This window comes from Eucalyptus grandis, chromosome 4 (genome assembly GCF_016545825.1).
Source record: "Eucalyptus grandis isolate ANBG69807.140 chromosome 4, ASM1654582v1, whole genome shotgun sequence".
Classification (NCBI taxonomy): domain Eukaryota; kingdom Viridiplantae; phylum Streptophyta; class Magnoliopsida; order Myrtales; family Myrtaceae; genus Eucalyptus; species Eucalyptus grandis.
The window spans coordinates 4,015,886-4,040,870 of NC_052615.1; the positions used below are offsets into that span (position 1 = coordinate 4,015,886).

General features: G+C 35.8%; 1 protein-coding gene and 1 long non-coding RNA gene across 2 annotated transcripts; both read right to left on the minus strand.

The window, feature by feature from the left end:
* Positions 1–2,594: 2,594 nt before the first annotated feature.
* On the minus strand, positions 2,595–5,787 carry LOC104428180 (disease resistance protein RPV1-like). Its single transcript, XM_039311520.1, has 4 exons — positions 5,266–5,787; positions 3,479–4,583; positions 3,040–3,324; positions 2,595–2,954 (listed from the first exon to the last, which is right to left on the minus strand). The coding sequence occupies exons 1-4, from the start codon at positions 5,490–5,492 to the stop codon at positions 2,595–2,597; spliced, it is 1,977 nt and encodes a 658-aa protein (XP_039167454.1). The 5' UTR covers positions 5,493–5,787.
* Positions 5,788–14,624: 8,837 nt separating this feature from the next.
* Positions 14,625–15,625, minus strand: LOC108959303. The gene is made up of 2 exons (XR_001986822.2): positions 15,446–15,625; positions 14,625–14,899 (listed from the first exon to the last, which is right to left on the minus strand). It is a non-coding gene; the product is annotated as an uncharacterized LOC108959303 (long non-coding RNA).
* Positions 15,626–24,985: the final 9,360 nt, after the last annotated feature.

Here is a 24,985-nt window from a genome sequence, read left to right on the forward strand (position 1 = left end):
ACAATATCATGTTAGATGGTGTTTCAATTCCATGGAGCATACTTTAAGATTAAGGAACAAGTTTCTAAATGCAGATTATGCGTAAAATGAGTTTAATTTCTCATACTTCTAAGTGCAGACAATTTGTGTCCAGCAACCAACTGGGTTTCGATTCAAACCCTAGTTGATCCATGATGTTAATGCCCAGCATTAAGCACCTAAGATATGAAATTCTTGCCACATACAATAAGGCAAGCAATATCATATTAGCAGAAAAATGCCAGACCTAGAAAACATTATCATATGGCCATATACAGACAAGTCGAAGGCAGTGCAACACACATTAATATGGATTAGCACCCGTCAGATCCATTCTCGAAGAAATAAAGAAGATCAAAGATCGATCTTTGATCCCATCAAGACACATTTTTGTAGGAAAATACAAAATCAAAGTGCAAATTTTCCACAAGAACGATAATAAAAGCTGCCGCCAAGATGTGGCTAGAATAGATAAATTTCCAGAAAAAAGCTATAAGCCAAGAAGTGTCTTAAGGAGTTTCATGGAATTTTAATGTGTACATCTCCTAAAACTGATGAATATTATTCGATGTCTCTTTGCATAAGTCACATATTTCATAACTTCACTTGAGCGAAAGTTATCATCAAAATATTGTTAGCAAAATATTTGAATTCACTTGCCAATGTAAATAAATTTTGTCACAGAAACGCCTAATATTTATGACATCTGCAGTAACTCATCGATTTATTTACTGTATATTCACTTAAAAATCACAAATATCATACAAAGGTAGAACTTTGTGTCACGGACCTCGATTTTCCCCGAAAACAAACCCATTTCCCTTCACTTTAATTTAGGTTGACAATTTATTGTAAACGTTAATATATTTGAAAAATTAATGAATTATAAAAATAAAAATTACTAAGTTAGATAAAAATTGTCAATTTACATTCTATAAATAAAACAGTAATTCATAGAAGTATTGATAACATACCAACAAGTCACTTAAAAATAAAAAGTCGTCAAGTTTCTTTCTTACCAACAATAGAGACCGACGCTTGTTTTCTTTTCACTTTTCGCAATTTTCGATATATTATCTATTCAGAAATTGAGTTCATTTTTGTTGATGGCCTTCGAAATCTTTTCAGTATATATATAGCACATTCGTAGACAAGCAATATAGAATTATATCAACACACCAAATGTTTACTTCGTATTAACCGATATAGAGATGGGAGTAAGCAAACAGGAGGAGAATCAGGCCGGCGTTGCCATCCATCGAGAAATAAGGGGAGGAAAAAAGAAGAAACAGAGAAAGGAGAACGTTCAAACCCACCTTAAAATTCTTGTAAGAGTGGGCAGAGCCATCGAAATTTTTATTAGCCCCGGAATTTTTCCGGTTGCGTCTGATGTATACGTGGCAATCATCTGGCAATTTGGTGTTTGACACATTAATTGGACTTTTCAATTGTGGGCAGTCATGAATTACTAACTCCCGCAAAAACTCCAACTCGTCAAAGCCCTCGACAACCTGTAGCTCATTGCAATACATGATGTATAGACGCTCGAGCTTCTTTAAGTGTGATAAACCACGAACACTTTGCAAATAATGACAATCAACGACCACAAATGAATGCCACAATTCCGATGCACCAAGTACTTGTACGTGGCGTATCTTTGGGCATGAGAAAAGCGTGAAATATCTCAACTTATATAATACTCTTGACAGAAGAATTAGGGTCCCTTCCTTAATAATCAACTCATTAGCAGACTCTACTTCACCCGCGTACGCTAGCCTTCCCAAGGACATGCACCATCTAATGGAAAATCCTTCCAATGTTTCAAACACCCCAGCAAATTGGATCTCAACTAGCTTTGGGCAATGATTTATCTCTACGCTTTTGAGTTTCCTCATGTTTGATAGCCCGAATCTCTCGAGAGATTCACCACGGCTCAGACGCAACCTTGATAAATTTTGAAGTAGAAGCCCGTTGAGTTGAATTTCTTGCACTCCACACTGAAAGAGAACTAGTCTTGACAAATTTTCTAATTTGGATGAGAGTAATATGGTTGAATTTAAGTCATAAAGGCTTAAATTTAGCAGAGACGGTGGAAGTCGTGTGAGTGGTCGAAAGTCCATGTTAGACAAATCTAGTTCCTTTAATTGAGAAAGGGAAGCCAACTCAGAAGGAGCAGGGACATTGAGAAGTCTCAAGTTCAACTGATTCAGTTTGGATAACCTCTCAATCCACCCTAAGTCACCGGTATAAATTTTACCTCCTTGTCTCTCACCAGAGTTATCAGATAGGTACAACATAACCAAATTAGTCAAATTTGAAAGGTCTGGGACTACCCGTAACGAATTGGATGACACTTTTAGATTCTTTAAACTTGTAGGAAGTGTCGGTAGCTCTTGAATCCCATGACATCCGCTTAACTCGAGAGTTTGAAGGCAAGGAAGCAGATTTATTGTCCCTGGAACTTCACTGATGCTACTATGTGACAAGCATAGGATTCTTAAATTAGGCAAACTTCCTACTGCCGAAGGAATTCAACCTTTTAAACCCCTACTATTAATTTGAAGCACTTCCAGATTCTAAAGCATTATAGGACTAGGTAACTCCCATGAATTTAGTCTAATGTCCAAGTGCAACTCACGTAATGATTTCAACTTCCATATGGAATCTGGGAGTCGAGTCAGTGGACAATCTTCAACGGAGAAGTGTTTCAAATTCAAAAGGTTCTCGATCTCTTTAGGCAAATCTTCAAGAGAATGGCAATGCCCAATCTTCAGATCAATTAGAGACTCCAACTTCCCAATAGAGCCACCAATTTTCCTCAAATTATCACATGATTTGATTATAAGCCTCTCTAAATTTGGGCATCCGGAGAAGTCTGGCATTCTGTTTATGTTGTGACACCCTTCAAGAGAAAGAACTTTCAATTTTTCTGCCATCTGTCAAATAAATGCAATATTCAATTGATGAACATTCAAATATTACCTTCAAAGAAAATAAAATAGAAATAAGCACATTACATACCTTGATTAAGCTCTGTAGCTTCGAATTATCTATGTAGGCATCGTCTAAATATTCAAGAACGACCACATTCTCTAAGCAAATATTGGCTGGCTTAAAAAAGCGAGGAGGATTTCTCCAAACAATCCATCTTAAATTGGTAAGACTATTTGCTAAGTTACCGCTGAAGGTTCCTGAATCTAATTTGAGGTACCTTAGACGTTCAAATCTTCCAATCTCTTCGCTTTTAATAGCGACCTTAGGTTTATCGCCTAGATAAAGATCCAGTGCTTGAACGTTCTTCTTCATCTGCAATTAAGAGCAAGAAATGAGGGATATTTAGTATTTTGTTTCAAAGGAAAAGGATTACAAAGGGAAAACGAGGAAAGAGAAAAGAGAATCCTAGTGCAGCATAGAGGATTTTCAGTAGAGAAACTAATAGTTTTTTCCTAAGGTATATTACCTCCTTTGTTCTTATTGCATCAAGGACCTCCTTCTGAATCCATATCCTACTCCGCTCTCCAGGATTTACTGGATTTTCTCGACGAACTATTTCCCTTCCAAGATCTTTGAGTTGGTCGTGCATCCAAAATGCATTTTCCACAATCTTTACCAATGACATGCTAATGAGGACATCAACTTCAATATCCGGGAAAAAATCACAATCTTTCCACATGTAAATTGCATACATCTTATGCTCACCAATGAAAAAGCATGCAATATCGAGGAAAATTTGTTGTTGCGCGTAAGTTAAGGCATCATAACTGATCTTCAACTTTACAAAAACATCTTCATGAGGTGCTTTGCTTAACTTATCCAATGTTTCTTTCCATAGTTGTTGCCTTCTGCCAGAGAGGAATGAACCAATTACTACAATTGCTAATGGAAGTCTCCCAGTGGCAGATACAATTTCCCTTGAAAGTTCCTTGTAATCATCTGATGGAGAGTCTTTGTTAAATGCATGCCTACTAAAAAGCTCAAGCGCACAATCACTACTCATCACCTCCATTTCATATTCTGAGATCTGATAGCTTGGTCTACTGATTCGCAAAACATCTTTATTTCTAGTCGTAATCAATATTCGAGATCCTGGATACAAAGTACTCCTTCCAACTAATTCCTCCACTTGTTTGCTGTCGGCAACATCATCAAGTACAATGAGGACTTTCTTATTGTTAAGTACTTCTTCAGTCCTCTTTGTTCCATAATCAATTTCGTCAATGCTCCTTGCTCCTGTAGGATTGCTAATTTCAGATAATAATTTTTTTTGCAACTCAATTAAGCCAGTAGTTCTTGACGACTTCACTTGAATATTTTCAAGGAAACAACAGCACTTTCCAAAATGAAAAGAGAGTTGGTTGAAAACCACCTTGGCAAGAGTTGTTTTACCGATACCTCCCATGCCATAAATTCCAATGAGCCGCACACAGCCAGAATCAACGTCTAACAATTCAGTTACTGCCATCACTTGATCATCAATTCCAACTAAATTTTCAGTCACTGATCTATTTTTTATCTTCAGCTTTTTCACGACCTCCTCAACTACCAATTTAATCACATCACTATAACTGCCACAATGGGGAAAAAAGAATTAGTTAAGGGAAAAATGCAAAATCACGATTACCTAGTTAGAACTGATGTTATTCAAGCACCAAATAAGCTACAAAATATTCGGACAAATGGGATCTTTAATCTACAAGTGATCTCCTAAGAGTCCAAATTGGACATTAACATCCCACCAAAACATACTTTTAATGCATTTGGCAATGCGTGCGTCTTTTCATAACCTGAAATATAACTTGATTCCAACATGAGATTAGCAATCTTGGAATTATATTGGTAACACTTGCGAAAATAGATGTATAAATATTTAGGTGTTAAAATTGATATTTTTAATTTATGTTCAAGCAACAACTATATAAGTTGGACCAGGTGTATTCAAGAGGAGAAATGTTTAATGTATCGAAAGATTAAAGGATTGTGCGTGGCATTTCATTATCCCATTCTTTTTCCACCCACTGCCCTCGATCAGTTATTAGTTTAGCTACCTAGCTATTATATCATACTTCGGCCACTATATAAGGTGACCTTGCTAAGCACTTTCACTTTTTGTGACTAATGTAGCATAGCTTTGTTCATTTAGTAATACTATAGCAGAAGTCCCACCTCAATCATACTCGATTTCTTTACATCTTTGATCCAGTATTGAGGAAAATTGGGAAAACAAACATCTTGAAGCAGCTAGCTTACCCTTTGTACTTCTTCACTTCCCACCCCTTTATTGCATCAACCTCCATGAGAGCCCTTCTCCACGCATCTACTTGCTCAGTGCTCAACTTCTTCTTGCGCTCCAAATTCAGTATTGCATCATGATACAACGGAGTTTTCAACTTAACATCGTCGGGTTCCACATCGTAGAAAATAGGTAGGATCCCTTTTTTACCTTCCGATATGGAAGTATTTGCCACGATCTGCATGAGCTAGTGGAGGCACCATCGGCTCGAAGCATAGGTCCGAGAGAAGACAGGTATGTAGATCCAAGAGTTGTCGATCGCTCGCTGAAGCGATCCATCGATCCTTTCACCGGCACGAACCTCTTCATCGTCTCGGAAGACGCATATTCCAGTCTCGGCCAAGCTATGATATAAGACGTCGGTGAATCCAACATGAGTATCAGGTCCTCTAAAGCTTAGAAACACTTGGTAGTTGCTTCCTAACGACGTTCGTTCGTCTGAGCTCGCCATAGCATTAGTTTGCTCTGCTTAGTGCATCTTTCTCTCGCCGCGTGGGTGGGCTAGGTTGCGCCTAAAGAAGGAATGTGATCCTTCATTGGCCCTTTGGTGATACCGAGACCAACCCGATGTTTTCAATGGAGAATGTGGTTGTGTCAACATCAACACGTACTTTAAAAGAAATTATTTAAAGAACATTGATATTCTTTAATTCACCGGTGTGTAAAGAATCAAACATGAAATTAGAGGGATGGAAAGAAAATCTAATCTCAAAGGCGGGGAAGGAAACGTTGATCAAAGCTGTGACACAAGCTATTTCTCAATATGCAATGTCAATTTTAAAATCCCGATATCGATATGTCAGTCTACAAAGAAAATAATTGCTGCATTTTGGTGGAAAAATAGTGAATCTAGAAGTGGTCTTCATCGGACGAGATGACAAGTGCTCAAAACTAGGAAAGACAAAGGGGTAATGGGCTTCAAGGATTTACGGGCTTTTAATAAAGCAATGCTTAGGAAGCAAGCATGGAGGCTTTCTCAGAATCACTCATCTTTACGCGGTCAAATCCTCAAAGGTATTTACTTTCCTACAAGATCCATTTGGCATGCAGGGAGGGGCTTTTGCCGTTCTTGGGGCTAGCAGAGCTTGTTGATGGGAAGAGATAATATTTCAGAATCAGTCATATGGTCAGTGGGTACAAGAAAAAGCACCGACATCCGGGAAGACAGATGGTTAAATAGAGGAACCATAGGGGCTCCAGCAAACTTCAGTGGCCCAACTAAAGTTGCTGATTTAATTAGAGAAGAGGAGAAAAGGTGGGATGTTCACACTCAGAAGACTTTTTGATGAACAAATAATAAGTGAAGTCCTAGCAGTGCCGCTTAATTCTTGTGCTACACGAGATAGAATGATGTGGATGGCTACTAAATCAGGTGCCTACAGAGTGAGAAGCGCCTATAATCTTATTAGAGAGTCAGAAAACCCACAACACAGCATGCAAGCAACGTCGCCATTTCAGCCATCCGCAAACTATGGTACCATATTTGGAACATGAAGACCCCCCTCTAAAATTAGGATTTCTCTCTGGAGTATATCTCAAAATGCTCATCCCACAACAGAAAATCTATATCGGCGGAAAATCTTACCTTGGCCAGCATGCCCAATCTGTGATCAAGAAGCAGAATCAGTGGGACATCCATTCTCGCTTTGTCCATGGACGAGCTCAATTTGGTCGGATCCTGAAGTAAAAATCCAAATTTCGTGTCAAAACCTTTCACGAATTGAGGCTTGGCTCCAAGACATAATTGAACAGCCAGGAAATTCACTGAATTTAGAGGAAATTGCAACCCTTTTGTGATTCATTTCGAAAGCAAGGAATGACTTTGTATTTTGAAGGTTAACCCCCAAATTCGAGAAACCCTAATTGACTCGGCAGAAGCATTACTCAGTAATTTCAGCAAGTGGAACAAGCAAAGTTCGAAACTTCACGTGGGAACGACTCAATTGACTCAAAGATTGGATCCCACCGAAGCCTCTTACCTTTAAAAATCAACATCGACGGAGCGTTTATGGAAGGAGCAATCTCGGGAGTTCTTCTAGACGCGTCGGGAACCCTTCTCGACGGTTTCGCAAAGACGATTCCAGCTTCAACGGCGATGCAGACGGAGTACTTGGCCCTTATCAAAGCTCTGAAATTTTTTCGGTCAAAGTGAGAGAGAGAGATGGAGATCGAATCTGATTTGTCTTTTTTGAACAGGAATCTGATTTGTCTGGAGATGGGGAATGCTGTTCTGCAAGATAAGGACGTGCGATGGGAGCTGCCGTCTTTAACGGGAGAGGCCAGAATTCTGTTCTTGGTCCATTGAGGTCATTATTTTATTTTATTTATTTTTGCATCTTATTTGTTGTCGCTTTGTTGATAAAAAATGAAATAAGGAGTGACGAAGTCACGACCTTCTCCTAGTTGCTCAGAATATATAAGCAATATTTCAATGGGAATGGTCTGTTTTTTAGCTCATTTTATTTTATTAAATTTAGTGCACACTTAGCACTGCAGTAGCTTACCAAACTTATTCATATTATTATATAAAAGCACAAAAAAAGTAAAGAAAAAAACTACCCCTAAATGGCCGCCTGATGCAAGGTTGCTACGTGTAACACTCACCTAATACTTTGTTCCTTTAAGATCAAAAGGCAATTAGAAAATCTCAGGCCAAATGGCCGACAATAGGCCAGAAAAAGCAAAGTCGGTCGAAAGAGTCACTAACTTTGATGTCCTTTTTTACTCCCTTGGTGCCTGGCTTTGTGTGCTGAAACTTCATAGCATGACACCACTGAACTTTGTCAGACGCACTCCCTCAAAGCTTTGGATATCAGTTCAAGGATTTGTTCTAAGGCTACGTTTAGCGCGAAGTAAATTCAAAGGGTGTGGATACTTTTCTTATGTTTGGTTGCCACATTTGAAAGACTTGTATTTATTCTCTTGCTATATATTTTGCTTAACTAATTATAAGAATTTGGAAATAAAAATGCACATTCCCAATATTTCAACCTACATTAAACTCAAACTTTGCCTGACGAACCATCCGTCCCCATCCCCATTATGCCAAAAATCGTTTTTTGTTTTACATTTTTTAAAGCAAAAGTACATAACTATTTTAATTCTTGTCAAAGTTAAAATATTAATCAACAAACTATTGAAACCATACGTGAATATGTGAAACTCGAAAAATGTCAAAGCACTTGAGCCAAAGATTTAAAAAAATGGTAAAAAGCAAAAAGTAAAAAGTCAATGGGAAAGCATATGAACATGTACAAAAATTAGTGTTACAAATTTAAATATTAAATCACGTATTCTTCTAAAAAGAGTAGGTAAATTTAAAAGTTGGCAAGTATGATAACTAAAAATAGTAACTTAATAGATTAGTTGGTAAATATAAAAAATAAACATTGATAATAAGCAACTCAAATGAAAATTGGTAACTCAAAATTAATTGGTAACTTGTTCGGAAAAAAATTAGTCACTAAATTGAAGGTTGTAATTTCATATAATAAATCTAAGGCTATGGTAAGAATGGTAAATAAATTTCTATAAAAATATATATTCAGTTTACTGACTTATAAATCTCGTTCCATTGATTTACCATCTAGTTTTTGGTTTCCACTTTCATTCGAGTTAGTTACCAATACTATTTAATTTATGAAAATTTATGAAAATTTTCTTCTCATTTATCAACTTTTGATTGTCTCCCTTACAAATGCTTATCTACATTTATATAATTTTAATAACCTTTACTTTTGTTAGTTATCCATTGTTGCGACCTACCCCTTGAGGCAGGAAAGGGACTCTAATGAGTAGATTTAGGGGTGTTTGTTCATAAAACAGTCCAACTTCGCTTTGTCAAAAGAGACGACCTTCAAAGCAATGTCTAGTTGGTGGGTCATACCTAGTCTATTAATTATGGACGCAAGTTCTCCCAAACCTATACCTCACTTGATAGGAATTCATTTTAAGGTTTTTAGGCAACCTAAAAATGTTATCTAAGAGTTGCCACTAGTGTCTTTTTTTGGGGTTCTTCGGCAGCCGCTGGAAGAACCCTTCATGAAGAACACAACCGCTGGAAACTGTCAAGAGGCAGTTATTGTACAAGGAAATGCTAAAGAAAGGAAAACGTGGGGAAAACTGAGAACTCTTCATGAAGAACACAACAATAGTCACATGGAAAGCACATTAAAATTGACACATGCTTCGCGTTTTGTCAATGATCACAAAAGATGATATGTGATCAACTGATGACGAGGGACATCAATGATTTATACCCATCTATCAAATTTCTAGGGATGACTACCATAATCCATTGATACGAATGTCGGCGATGATATGAACGGAAAAATGCGGTCTGAAGATTCTTAAGGGCAGGAGAAATCAGCAAGGGGACGTACAAGCATAGTTACAAGACAAAACATTTGGAATTGGGAAGAAATGGACGTGCATATTTGGAGGGAACAATTGCCATTTGAATATTGGACGAATAGATATGAAAGACAAAAACTGAGGAGCGGTACAATCGCAAGATAGTTATTAATGAGCAATCACTGGTCATTATCAGAACAGAATCGTGGAGTCAGTTAAACACTTCCTTCTTTTGCCCTTTACTGAAGGATAACCGCTAGAGAAAAGTTAAGGATCATGGACAAGGAAATGCTAAAGAAAGGAAAACGTGGGGACAACTGAGAACTCGTCATGAAGAACACAACCGCTGGAAACTGTCGAGAGGCAGTTATTGTACAGCTATTATAGATACCATTAGTCATCTACTAGAAAACGCTACCCCATTAATTTAAATGGTATGGACATAACTGATGCTATTTGTTGCAAACTCATTCAGAGACTAGGGGAAAAAAAAGTCAAATGACTTAGATGGTGCGTTTTGTCGGGAGGATTAGCTATGGCTTAATGAAAAGTACATTTATTACTCTCATCATGCTAGAATATAAACGTTAATCTGTCTTTGTAGTGAGATATTGGCTGACTGATACGGAATCGGTTGTGACTCGCAATCTCTCGTGCTTTGAGAAAGATAAAAGTCGTATTTGATGTCTTAAATGGGGGGCCATGGTGGTGGGTCTTGTGCTAGTCCCCCTCCAAGTATAGTCGGTGGTTTCCGCGGGGTTAACGCCCGGTGGGGGCCGTGAGCACCCCTAAAGTGTACTAGGCTAAATTCTAGATATATTAAAAAAAAAAAAAGTCGTATTTGATGGCTATTTAGAAGAGGGCCAATCTAATCTTGTCCATGTATCCTCCTGGTTCTAATTAATTGAGAGTATATACATTAAATCATATGCTCCAGCCACAAATATGCGATGTGTATATTTATAGTAATTATGACGTCATCGCGATGGTAACATTGCTTTTATTCATAAGCTATACCGAGTCTATTGTAATACTTTGGACCTTATATAATCTCATGAAAAACAATAAGTGGAGTCGAGTTTGCGACACGGGATTACATGATGTAATACACATGGCAAATTGAATCACTTGTCGATTGAGAATCTCTAAACATGTCAATAGATGTTGCTTAAGTAGTAAGCTTGTGAGTAAATTTTGCCATCCATAACTGATGATATACAATATGATGCAATTACTAATCAACAACTTGAGGAGGAAAAATTCACACTAATCAGAAATTATGACATTAAAGTAGTGTCATTTTTCCAATACCATGGGCATATACATGACCAATACTTAAGCAAAGGGAGGCCATTTTTAAATGACCATAAAAGACATCATAACATAACAAACCGGGGCGTATTATTATTATTATTATTATTATTATTGGTCTTCATCATCTTATATTTGATATCATCAAAGGAGCTAATCAGTTGTACCCTCCTCGTCCGGTGGTATTGTAGCCATCTTCGAGTAGCTTGCGTCCTGCACATAGACGATGAGTCAAGAAAAACGAAAATTTTATTTTATTTTATTTAGTTTATTAAATAAGGTAATGCAAAAATTATATTAATAAAAGTTGGCCAAAACTCTACGTAGCCTTCCAATGCGAAAATTTATGAAAATTATATTGATAAAATAATGTCATTTCCAATCACATACAAAATCAAAGGAACGACAAGATGGATAGGATCCAATGTCAATATTTGAAAGTCTTAAAAGAGGATAAACTTTTTGAATTGCATCTTTTTCAAAACGGGTACCACATGGAAAAAAATCGGATAACTGACAAGTCAAAGGAACTGGACATGTATTGCATCGTTTTGAAAAGATTAAGGATTGTATTTCGCAATCAAAACGTTCAAAAATTTTATGGTACCCTATAAAAGAGATTTCGAATTATGAAAATGATTTTTGACAAATATTGTTTAATTGGTCCAGCAACATTCAAAGAACGTCGATCTTGCCTATATGATTAGGATCTTACATAAATTCTATGTATTAAATTAACGACACATATATGCATATAGAAAATGTAAATTATTCTGAGCACAGACCAAGTTGAAGCTCTAGAACTGCCTCGGCCACGGCAGAAATGGCCAACTCGGTGGACATGAGCAAGAAAAACACCAAAAAGATTGCCATCACCACCACATTGATGGTCTTGGAGAGGATAAGATCTGCCATTGTATCAAGAGACAAAGTGTTTTTGGGAACAGATGCTTGCTTTTGGGTAAAGGGTTAGGGGTAGAGAGATCTTGTTTTAGGATCAAGTATTTATAGAGAAAGAGAATGGCATGATTGGGGCTGGGTTTGACTCATTCCCTTGCATACTTGGGGGATGGTGGAGCAGAGGGATAGATTATATTGACTTCTAGGAGTACAATGATGCCGGTCTATCTGCGGAGGTGGATACTTTGACAAGTAGTGGTTTTCTTGCTTTATCTTTTTTAGGGAAAGAGTCAATTTTAAGCGAATAAATCAAGAACTCATCAAGGACATGTCAAATGGAGGATAAGATCCAATTTGGGAGGATGGAAATGGGTCCGATCGAAATCAATTCGTTTGACTTGTATGGACCAATCTTTACGCAATGCAATTTTGCGATCCATATCTACTCTGACCTGTTACCAATTTGGGCTTCATTTTCGCCCCTTTCAAGAGGTTATGTAATTTTCATATGACCATTCTTAGGGGGTCATATTTATAAAATTATCTTCCTTGAGATGCAAATTAAGTTTTCTTCACAAAGCCAAAATGAGAATTTTTTTCTGCAACCGCATAAGATTCGTCACGGACTACCTTTTCTTCTCTATTTGTTGCCAAAGAGAAGCATCCCTTTCACATTTCCCGTCCACTCAGGAGGATTCCCCTGATATTGACTATTACAATGCCAGCAAAAGACAACGAAAGTGATTTCTTCGAGCGTTTTGACCTATTCACGTAACTAATGCTAAGCTTATAATGGAATAGACATTGTAGCAAAACAAACAACTTATTTGGACCAAGCAACAACCATCTAGTTGGACTTGTCAAATGTCAACGATACCATTTGCACCTAACTATGATCCGACCATCAGCAATCATATATTTGGCACGAGCATGAATAGTCACATGGAAAGCACATGAAAATTGACATATGCGCCGCGTTTTGTCAGTGATCACAAAAGATGATATGTGATCAACTGATGATGAGGGACATCAATGATTTATACCCACCTATCAAACTTCTAGGGATGAGTACCATAAATTATCGCTACGAATGTTGGCAATGATATGAATAGTGAAATGCCGTCTGAAGATTCTTAAGGGCAGGATAAATCAACAAGGGGACGTGCAAGCATAGTTACAAGACAAAACAGTTGGAATTGGGAAGAAATGGACGTGCATGTTTGGAGGGAACAATTGCCATATATGAATATAGACCAGGGGATATGAAAAACAAAAACTAAGGAGCAGTACAATCGCAAGACAGTTATTGATGAGCAATCACTGCTCATTATCAGAACAAAATCGTGGAGTCAGTTAACCCCCCTTTTCAGGAGGAAAACCGCTCAGAGAGAAAAGCTAAGGATCGTGGACAGAGAAATGCTAAAGGAAGGAAAACATGGGGGCAACCGAGAACTGATCATGAAGACCACAACCGTTGGAAACTGTCGAGAGGTAGTCATTGTACAACTATTATAGAAACCATTAGTCATCTACTAGAAAACGCCACCCCATTAATTTAATGGTATGTGAAAGGTACATTTATCACTCTCATCATGCTAGAATATAAATGTTAATATGTCCTTGTTGTGTGATATTGGTTGGCTGACTGATATGGAATCGGTTGTGACCCGCAAGCTGTCGTGCTTTGAGAAAGATAAAAGTTGTATTTGATGGCTATTTAGAAGAGGGCCAATCTAATCCTGTCCATGTATCCTCCTGATTCTAATTAATTGAGAGTATATACATCAAGTCAAACACTCCAGCCACAAATATGCGATGTGTATATTCATGGTAATTATGAAGTCAGTGCGATGGTAACGAAGCCGGATATCTGAAGTACCAAAACTTAGCACGTATGGATACTTAAGTGTTAAAAGTTTTTCTAAATAGATGGGATATTTGAGTGCCAAGTCCAACGAAAGTGGTTGGAAATCCTATTATGATAATTTTTTAATAATATAATTTGCTTACGTGGCATGCCAGAGCTAAGTCAATGATGAAGAACTAAAACGAAGTCGTTTTATCCTTTTAAAAATAATAATATAAATATTAATTAAATTAAAATATTTATACTTATAAAAATTAAAATTATTTTTTTGAAAAAAAAAGAGAGAAAAAGGAGGAGGAGGCGGTGGTCCTTGGCCGCCTACATCTTTTCCTCTCTTTTTAAAATTTTTAAAAATATATAAATAAATTTAATTTTACATTTAATTTAATTAATATTTATATTAATTATCTAGTTGCATTAGCAAAACGATGTTTTGCACTTGTCTCGCCGGAAAATTGCCATGTTAGTATTTTGGTTGGATTTTCTCGCCATTAGTATTTAACTGACCCATTTTGATCTGATTTTGAGATTTAAATGTCATTTTCATAACTTTTGGCACTTAAGTGTCCATCCCATATCAAGTTTTGGTACTTCAGATGTTCTTTTACCTGATGGTAACATTGTTTTTATTCATAAGCTATACCAAGTCTATTGTCATATCTTGGACCTTTATAATTTCATGAAAAAAAAATCAATTGAGTCAAGTCTGCGACATGGGATCACATGATGTAATACACATGGCAGATTGAATCACTCATCGATTGAGAATCTCTAAACATGTCAAGATGTCATGACAGATTGAGTCACTTAAGTAGTAAGCTTGTGAGTAAATTTTGCCATCCATAATCGATAATGTACAATATGATGCGATCACTAATGGATGACTTGAGGAGGAAAAATTCACATTAATCAGAAAATTATGACATTAAAGTAGTGTAATTTTTCCAATATCATGGGCATATACATGACCAATACTTAATCAAAGGGAGGCCACTTATAAATGACCATACAAGACATCATAACATAACAAACCGGGGCATTTATTATTAGTAGTAGTAGTAGTCGTCTTCATCATCTTTTATTTGATATCATCAAAGGAACTAATCAGTTGTACCCACTTCGTCCGGTGGTATTGTAGCCATCTTCGAGTAGCTTGCGTCCTGCACATAGACGATGAGTCAAGAAAAACGAATTATTTATTTATTTAGTTTAAAATGCGAAAATTATACTCATAAAAGTTGGCCGAAACTCTATGTAGCTTTCCAATGCGAAAATTTATGAAAGTATATTGATAAAATAATGTCATATCTATACAGAATCTGAGGGAAGAAAAGATGGATAGGATGCAATGTCAACATTTGAAAGTCTTGAAAGAGGAGAAACTTTTGAATTGCACCTTTTTCAAAACGATTACCACTCGGAAAAAATTCGATAACTAACAAGTCAAAGGAACTGTACATGTATTGCATCTTTTTGAAAAGATTGAGGATTGTATTTCGTAATAGCGTACAAAAATTTTATGGTACCCTATAAAAGAGCTTTCGAATTATGAAAACAATTTTTGGCAAATATCGTTTAATTAGTCTAGCAAAATCGAAAGAATGTCGATCTTGCCTATATGATTAGGATCTTACACAAAGTCTGTGCGTATTAAACTTACGACACATACGTGCATATAGAAAATGTAAATTATTTTGAACACAGACCGAGTTGAAGCTCTGGAACTGCCTCGGCCACGGCAGAAATGGCCAACTCAGTGGACAAAAGCAAGAAAAACATCAAAAAGATTGCCATTACCACCACATTGATGGTCTTGGAGAGGATAACATCTGCCATTATATCTAGAGACGAAGAAGTGTTTTTGGGAACAGATGCTTGCGTTTGGGTAAAGGGTAAGGGGTGGAGAGATCTTGTTTTAGGATAAAGTATTTATAGAGAAAGAGAATGGCATGATTGGGGCTTGGTTTGACTCATTCCCTTGCATACTTGGCGTTTCGTGGAGCAGAGGGATAGATTATATTGACTTCTAGGATTACAATGATGCCGGTCTATTTGCGGAGTTGGATACTTTGACAAGTCGTGTTTTTCTTGCTTTATCTTTTTGAGGGAAAAAAAGTGTCAATTTTAAGCGAATAAATCAAGAACTCATCAAGTACTTCTCTAATTATTAAGTAAGACGCGAGCTAATATTCATGTAGATTGTCCCACCATTTAATGTTTTTTTCATTTGATGATGTGGGAATCTGATATGTCTCGTGCTTGTAATTCATGCACATCTCTGTTCTTTATGGCTAATTAAACAAAATGGATAAACATGAGTTGCAACTTTATAAAAATGGCGTGTTTAGCATTATTTAACTTCATACAAACTATGTAGAGCTTAGGGTATTGACTAATTAAGAGCACTAAAGTAGCATACTTTCCAATACGCACATGCGATTGTTTGAATTCATACGCTGACGTATAAATAGTCGTTTTCTTTCATATTGATTTTTGCACGTTATGTACTTAAAATAAATGTCGCATTATTTTTGTAAATCGATTTCATATACCAATCTTAAACATTATTCGGAAACTTCTCCATTTTTATTTTATATTGATGCTGGTATGTTACGTACTTAAAATTAATGCCGCGTTATTTTTATAAATTGATTTCACATACCAATCTTAAACATTATTTAAAAAATTTCTCCTCCGTAAAGACTTTCAAATATTGACAATACATCCTAGATCTCAAATCAATCCTCAGGCCCCACATCTAAAAGGTCCCAATGAAAAAACCTGACCCGTCTCTCCAAGGGGAATGGGATGTATAGAGCTTTGTCCTTCTTTCATGAATATACTTTTCACATTTCTATATTTACTAAAATGACACCACATTAGTGTCACTAGCTGTGAACGATGCGAATTTATCCTCCTTGAGTCGTCGATTAGTGATTGCATCATATCGTATTTGGTCAATTACGAAGAGCAAAATTTACTCACATGCTTGCTACTTAAGCAAGTAAGTCAATGAGTTTTAAAAGCAGATCACGTGACGCTAATATTACTATAGGTGATTATGTTATTTTAATATCGTGTACTACGTTGTGAGGTTGTACAAAATCTACATGCAAGATGAATACAAAATGATTTTGTCTTTCCACCATGATACATGAATAGAACGGTCAAATATGAAACATTTGTTTGATATTAGACAAAACTGCAACAGATTGGAATAATAGCGAATTATAGTGATCAAATGGAATAGTAACTCTTGTCCATCTCAGGAGTCATCGTAATGGCTCTGCTGCTGCACACGTGAAATGGAGGAGAAGATCGAATCTGGATGGATGAAAAATCGGTCTAATCAAAATCGATTCGTTTAATCCATATTGACCCATCTCTTCATAATAATTTTGCGATCTATGTCCGTCCTGACCCATAATCAATTCCGGCTCCATTTCTCCATGTAATTTTCATATGATGCGATTCTTAAGAGGTCATTTTTATAAGATTATTTTTCTCAAGTTGGAAGTTAAGTTTTCTTCACAAGCTAAGAGGTCATTTTCATAAAATTATTTTCCTTGAGAAACAAACGAAGCTTTTTTTTTTTTTCACAAGCCAAAATGAGATTTTCTTTTCCCACAACTGCATAAGGTACTTCGGGGACTAGTATTTCTTCTCTATTTGTGGCCCAAAGAGCTATCATCCCTTTCACAGGGCTCCTGCCAACTTAGGAGGATTCCCCCGGCATTGACAATTACAATGCCGGCAAAAGACAGCGAAATTGAATTCTTCCAGCGTTTTGACCGTTGCCCGCAACCAATGCAATGCTTATAATATCATTACCTTGAAATCTTCAGAATGGATGCACAATGAAGGAGGTAACGACTAGTTACGGGTCTGAAAAAAAGAGGAAGAAAAGGCCAAGCTATTTCTGGTTCAAACTTGATCGAAATGCGTTAAAAAGGGGTCTATGTAAAACCCATTTAGATTCATTTTTAACTACTCTTTGTTTTTTAAATCTCATTTGTTCAACTCCTTCATAGAATTAGAGTGACCCATTTGAAATCTAGCCCGATAAATATGAGTAAAAAAGGGGTTAATGGACCCATTTCGCCACTTCGAATGAAGATTAATATTTGCGAGGACAACCAATTGTGGGATAAATAATGTTGGAGGTGTTAATTTATTGATGTAATCTGTGAAATTAATGTGGCACAAGACTCATTACATGCTCGAAAAGGGGATATTGCACAAAAATACCCAAACCTATTATTCAATGGCTAATCCAGCTCTAAACCTTTTAATTGTGCCAATTTAATTTTAAACTTTTCAACGATTTGCCAATGCAATCCTTCGGGTCAAACTTGGTTGGAAATCATTGATATGGATGTCGGTTGTTTTATGTGGTATGATCGGTGCTAACATAGATAATTTTTAATATCTTTTTCCTTTCATCTCCTTTTCTTTTTTATTTTATTTTATTTTTCCTTTATCTTGATTGGCCATAGGCGAGGGTTGCACTTGTCAATCGCAGGCAATGGTCGCCTTAGTTGGCCACAAGCAAACTAGGGCAAGGGGTAGTGGCGAGGGCCGTAACACCCTTGCCCATATTTGGTGAGGGTGATGATGACCCTTGCCCTTGCTAGATGTGGTGTGGGCAATGATCTCTTAAAAGAGGGCCAGCTGCCTTTTGTTGACAACAGGGAAAAAGGAAAAAGAAAGAAAAAGAAAAAGAAATGTTTGTATATATATATATATGAAATGGAAAATTTAAAATTTGCAAAAATTATCCATGTCAACATATCAGCTTATGACAAAAAAAAAAAAAAAACATATCGGCTAGCATTCACATCAAAGATTTTTTACTAAAATTGGTTGGAGTGACTAAATAATAAATCATCAATAATTCCGATTAAATTATAATTGAAAGGTTTATTATTGAATTTATCGTCGTATCATGAGTTTAAAATTTTTTAGACAATTATCTCTACTTGAAAATGGAAAATCATTGAAATGCCATATTGTGCACAAGATAGTACTCTTGAAGGATGTCCACAACTTGCATGTATAGGTACATTTTGGAGTAATTTCCCTTTTTCTTTTGATTCTTTTTGCGCAAAAGCTTTTTCTTTCAAATTGGATCTTGGATTTTTCTATAATGCGTTTGGTTATCCAGATTTCTAATCAATATAGGACTAATCATGATAGAATTTGTAATCCAGGAATTTTGCTATATCATATCCTCTGTTTGATGAATTGTAGTAATTAAATCGAATATATTTACATTGTATCATATATATTTGCATAAATGATATGTTAGTATAAATGAACCTAAAAGTTAACAAAAAGAGATGGTAAAAATCTCTCACAATAATATTCCCTAATTTATTTTTATTTTATTTTTAAATTTTATTTTTCTTCTCTTTTTAATTATTTTATATATTATTTCTTTTTTCCCCCTTTATCATTCTCTAATAAAATTTTATTAAATAGTAAACTAAACTAGTATACCTCAAATACAAAAAATTATCTAAAATATGTAATAAATATAAATATAACTATATTTATTTATTGATTTTATATTATAAGATAGAATTAAGTTGAACATTTAAATAAAAATAGGATTAAATTTAAAAACTATATTTTGAATTTTTGTTATTTTGAATTTCTTATATTAGAATTCAAATTTATTTATATTGAAATTTATATCAATTTTGTTAATCTGATAAGTTTGTTATTTGAGAAACATTAACTTTCTTATTTTGGATAGGGAAAAAGCCACCAAAAACCCCTAACTTTGTTTGAAGTGACATTTACCCTAAACTTTGTTTTGTGATGTGAAAAATCTCGAAGTTTGCTAACTGTGACATATTTATCTCAAACTTTTATTTGTGACACAAAAAACCCTGAACTTTCATTTGCGTGACACATTTACCCTAAATCACGGGGCATTTTGGTCTTTTTACTTTTAAAAACTTTTTTTTTTTTTTTCTTCTTCTTCTTTCCTCCGCCGACCATGGCGAGAGGGAAGTCGGGGTCCGGCGAGGAGCCTCACTAGTGTCTAGCAAGGGCCTCCCTCGCCCGATGAGGGCACCCCTTGCTAGGCCCTCGCCTAACACGGGCGAGGGTGGCCCTCGTCAATGTCGGACGAGGGCCTCCCTCGCCCGATCCGGCGAGGGCACCCTCGCCCGACGTTGGCGAGAGCACCCCTCATTAGGCCCTCGCTAGCGTCAAGCACCCCTCGCTAGGCCCTCCTGACCTAGTTGAGGGCCTCCCTCGCCCGACGTCGGCAAGGGCAGCCCTAGCCCGCCCCGTGAGGTCAACCCTCGCCCGACGCCGGCGAGGGCAGCCCTCGGCGGACACCGGCTTCCCTCCACCGGCTCTGCCATGGCCGGCGAGAGGGAAGAGAGAAGAAGAAGAAAATAATAAAATAATAAAAAGAAAAAAATAAAGAAGAAAACAAAAATACCCTTAATGGGTAAATGTGTCATAGTTAACAAACTTTGGGGTTTTTCATTTTATAAAACAAAGTTTGGAGTAAATCTGTCACTTCAGGCAAAGTTGGGGGTTTTTGGTGGTTTTTTTCCCTTTTGGATATTAGAAATCCTATTTACCTTTATCCTACCTCCCTTATGGAATAATTTTATTCGGCTTATATTCCTTTTATATCCAATTTTATCCTATCTTGAGTAAGCACGAAACGCAAGATAAGATAAATTTTATCATATCTTAAATTTTATCTTGACTTGTCAAATAAAGCTTAAGGGCATTCGGTCATTCAACATATATTTATAATCAAGATGGGACTGAATAGGATGAGATATGAAATCCTGAGATTTTTATATCCTATGCATTGTTTGGTGAATCGCAGATATTAAAGTCGGATATATTTACATCATATTATATACATTGTTTTTAATATAAACGATATATCATTGTAAATAAACCTAAAAGTTCATAAATGGAGATTGTAAAAATCTCTCGTGACACGATTCCTTAATTTTTTTATTTTATTTTTCCTCTTTTTAAAATTATTTTCTTTATTATTTCTTTTTTCCCCTTTCATCATTCTCGTAATAAAATTTTATCAAATAGTAAATTGTACTAACAAACCTAAAATACAAAAATACGTAAAAAATATAATAAATATAAATATATAGTTTATAGATTGAATGTTTATTATAAAATACAATTAAAGTTGAATATATAAATTAAAATAAGATTAAATTAACAAATAAATTTTTATTTTTATTTTTAATTTCTTAAATTATAATTCAAATATTATTTATATTGAAATATAATTTTATTTTTTGTTAATTTAATAAGTTTGTTATTCGAGAAAATAACTTTCCTATTATGAATATTAGAAATCTTATCCACTTTTATCCCACTTCCCTCATGGGATAATTTTATCCAGCCTATATCTCCTTTATATCCGATTTTATCCTATCCCGAGCAAGCACTAAATGTAGAATATGATAAATCATATCATATCTCGAATTTTATCTTGACCACCAAACACAGCCTAAATGACTTAGCAGGCTTTAGGAGAAGGGCAATTTTGTCCCAGATACAAAAAAATGATTAGAAAAATAGAATATACTCTCCACACGATCAAAGTAGATAAAGAAACAATTACAAAAATGGATGATGACATAAATGATTTCTAATTATTGACTAAATATGCAATGTGATAAACTTTAAATTTATTCATTTTTATACAATCCATGGATCAAATGTATCAAAAGTTTGATAATAACATTAAATAAATTAAAAGTTTATGGATGATATTACACATTAGATCAAAATTTATGAACCATATTGAATAAATTTAAAGTTTAGGGATGACATTACACATTGAATTAACGCTTGAGTATCATTTACGTCATTTATCCTTACGAAAACAATTAATGCCACTAGTTAGCAACTACCACACCCCAACCTCCATCTATTGTTATAGCCATTATCGTTGTCACATCAAACGTTTATTAATAAAAGGCGTGATATGACTAATAGCACCGTTCTTTTCTTGTTGTATATTATTGTAAAAGTATTGCTCGTGATCAAAATACGACCTTAATTTGACATAATGGATTAGCATGAGCTACAACTTTAGAAACTATATTGCAATTAGCATTATTTTAAATTCAATTAGATTACGTAGAGCTTAGGGGATTGATTAATTAAGAGCACAAAAGTAGCGTCCCTTCCAATTATTGTACAGTTGCAATTGCTGACTTTAAATAGCAAATAATATAAACTGTTATTTATTACATCGCCTCACAAGCAAAATGGAAAAAAGAAGAGAGTAACAAATAGAAAAGCTTCAACTCAAGAGATAAGAAGCTTACATCTCGAGAGCTCCTTTTCCTTGCGTATTGAATTATTGGCTTCGGATTTATAAAATATCCACTAAAATAATTGCAATCCATTTCATTTCATTGTATGAACCACATTGGCAAAGTTACGATGCCGACTCATTGTTGAAGATGGATATTTTCTAGCTAGGTGATTTTACCAACCGAATATTTGGAAGAAAAAGAATTTTTTAACTCTCATCTAGACGTAAATTAAGTAATTTTAGTCAAACTACGACTAACTGCCATACTGAAACTTGTAGAGGGGATGTTTGGTATGAAATATGGTTCTTAACTCTCGACTTTTTACTTTAATTGTTCAAGTTAAATCAATCTTCGAGAACGTTATTTTTTCTTAGCTTTTCCATGTTAAATTTTCAAATATTATTGAAATTTTAATAATATTACATGCCAATGTTTGTATGTTTCACGGGTTTTGCCCTAAAATAAGATTTAGATGCGTGGACCGCAAAAATTGAAAGGGAAATGTAAAAATTATAAAGTTACGCTATTCCAAACACAACAAAAGACAAGTATAGCATCTAAAGTCAATTAAACATTTTTTATATTTTCCCAAGAATATCAATAGTTGGGCTCACTTGCTTTATCATATCTACTAATGTTGAGGAAACTAAAAGAACATTAGTTTGATAGATTAGCACGAGCTGCGGCTTTAAAAAAAAATGCAGCATTATTTTAACCTCAACACAAACAGCGTAGAGCTGAGGAAATTGACTAATTAAGAGCACAAAAGTAGCATTTCTTCCAATTGTTGCGGCAATTGTTTGAATTCGTACACTCACAATTGCTGACCTATGCAAAGCTGACCATCCGCACCCCGCGAAACAAACTATTATTAATTACATGACCTGACCAGTAAAATAAAAAAATAAAAAGGAAGTAAAAAATAAGAATAAGCTACAAATTAAGAGTTAAGAATCTCACATTCCAAGAGCTCTTTTCTTATCGTATGAATTACATACATAGATCACACAAAGTACAGAATGCGGTAAATTGGCGTGCGCTATCGCTCTCGGCCATCATAGAATTCATTCTTTCACAAAAAAGACATAATTCCTCACCTCAATCTACTCCTAACAAACGTATCAGCTGCAATTTACCTGTACTTTTAATTTAATACATCAACATCATCAGCTAATTTAGATGAATCGAGATCGTGACATAAAGCATTGAAAACGGATCAAGGCAACCTATACAAGGACAGCGAATCATTCAAGCACACAACATGAACTCAGTCAGATTCGAAGCTAATTTCATACTGATGCAATTCAGTCATTTCATCAAACACGTGGTGATCAGCTCAGACAAGAGATCCAACTGCAACAACAAAGCATCTATTCCAATCCAAGATATCACAACAGCATCAAAATGAGTTCAAAACACTAATAAATCATTAATCAAAGGCGATTTCACCCAAATCTCAATTAGACTCCCCGCCTTTTTTTGTTCTCTCCAAGGATAGCTGAGAGCAGAGCATATGAGGGTCATGTGCCATTACCGGTCATGAACTGTGATTGGACTAGAAATAGGAAGTCCTGGAAGCGTCGCCAGTGACAACGCCAGCGAAGGAGCTTCAAACAGACCCTGAGTGCTTCAGACTTCTCAGACAAAAAACAGAGTGCAATAGAGTATTGGCAGCGCGACTTCAAAATGGTGAACTGGCAATGGCGACTGCACTTGTTCGTGACCGGCGGGTGTCGGAGAGAGAAATGAATTGACCAGAGGAGTCCAAGAGAGAGGATTTTTCCAGCTTCCAATGTGCCCTCTCTGTGACTGGTTCTCCGTTACTGTGAATTCGTACCTTTTGGGGGTCAGTGACGCAACTTGCATCATGCAAGTGATGGTAAATGCTTGGGATCAGAGATGGTGGATTCTAGCGTCGACCAGTAGTAGAGAAGCTTCTCAGCCTCTTTCTCATGCCTCTGTTTTTTTTTTTTTTTTTTAGGGGGAGGAGGTGGAAATTTCAGGAGTAGACTCCTTAAGTCCATAGGTCCTGCTTTCAAAATTTGCTAAACTCTCTTGCAGGCTAACATGTGACATGAGTTGTCTTCTAAACCTCAGAGGCGTCTACAACACGCATAAGCCCAATGATAGCGGGAACCCTGAAAAAATTACAAAGAAATATCAAGAGAAAGTTTCAGAAAGGAATAACACATTAAAATTAGACGGTCAAGTTAATCAATAAGACAATAGAAAGATATTCGATTCCCTGAAATGATGCACTAATCAAAGTTAAGATGGATTCATTGTATAAGTTGCGGTTGAAGTACAAAAAAGAATCTACATCAAAGAAGAGAAACAATATCATATTAGATGTTTGAATTCCATGGCGCGTACTTTAAGATTAAGGAACAAAATTGTAAATGCAGACTATGCGTAAAATGAGTTTAATTTCTCATGCTTCTAAGTGTAGACAATTCGTGTCTAGCAACAAACCCGGTTTCGATTCAAATCCTACTTGATCCATGATGTTATTAGCAGAAAAATGCCAGACCTAGAAAACATTATCATATGGCCATATACAGACAAGTCGAAGGCAGTGCAACACATATTAATATGGTTTAGCACCCGTCAGATCCATTCTCTAAGAAATAAAGAAGATCAAAGATCGATCTTTGACCCCATCGAGAAACACTCTTTGTAGGAAAATACAAAATCAAAGTGCAAATTTTCCACAAGAACGATAATAAAAGCTGTTGCCAAGATGTAGTTAGAATAGATAAATTTCCAGAAAAAAGCTACAAGCCAAGAAGTGTCTTAAGGAGTTTCATGGAATTTTAATGTGTACATCTCCTAAAACTGATGAATATTATTTGATGTCTCTTTGCATAAGTCACATATTTCATAACTTCACTTGAGCGAAAGTTACCATCAAAATAT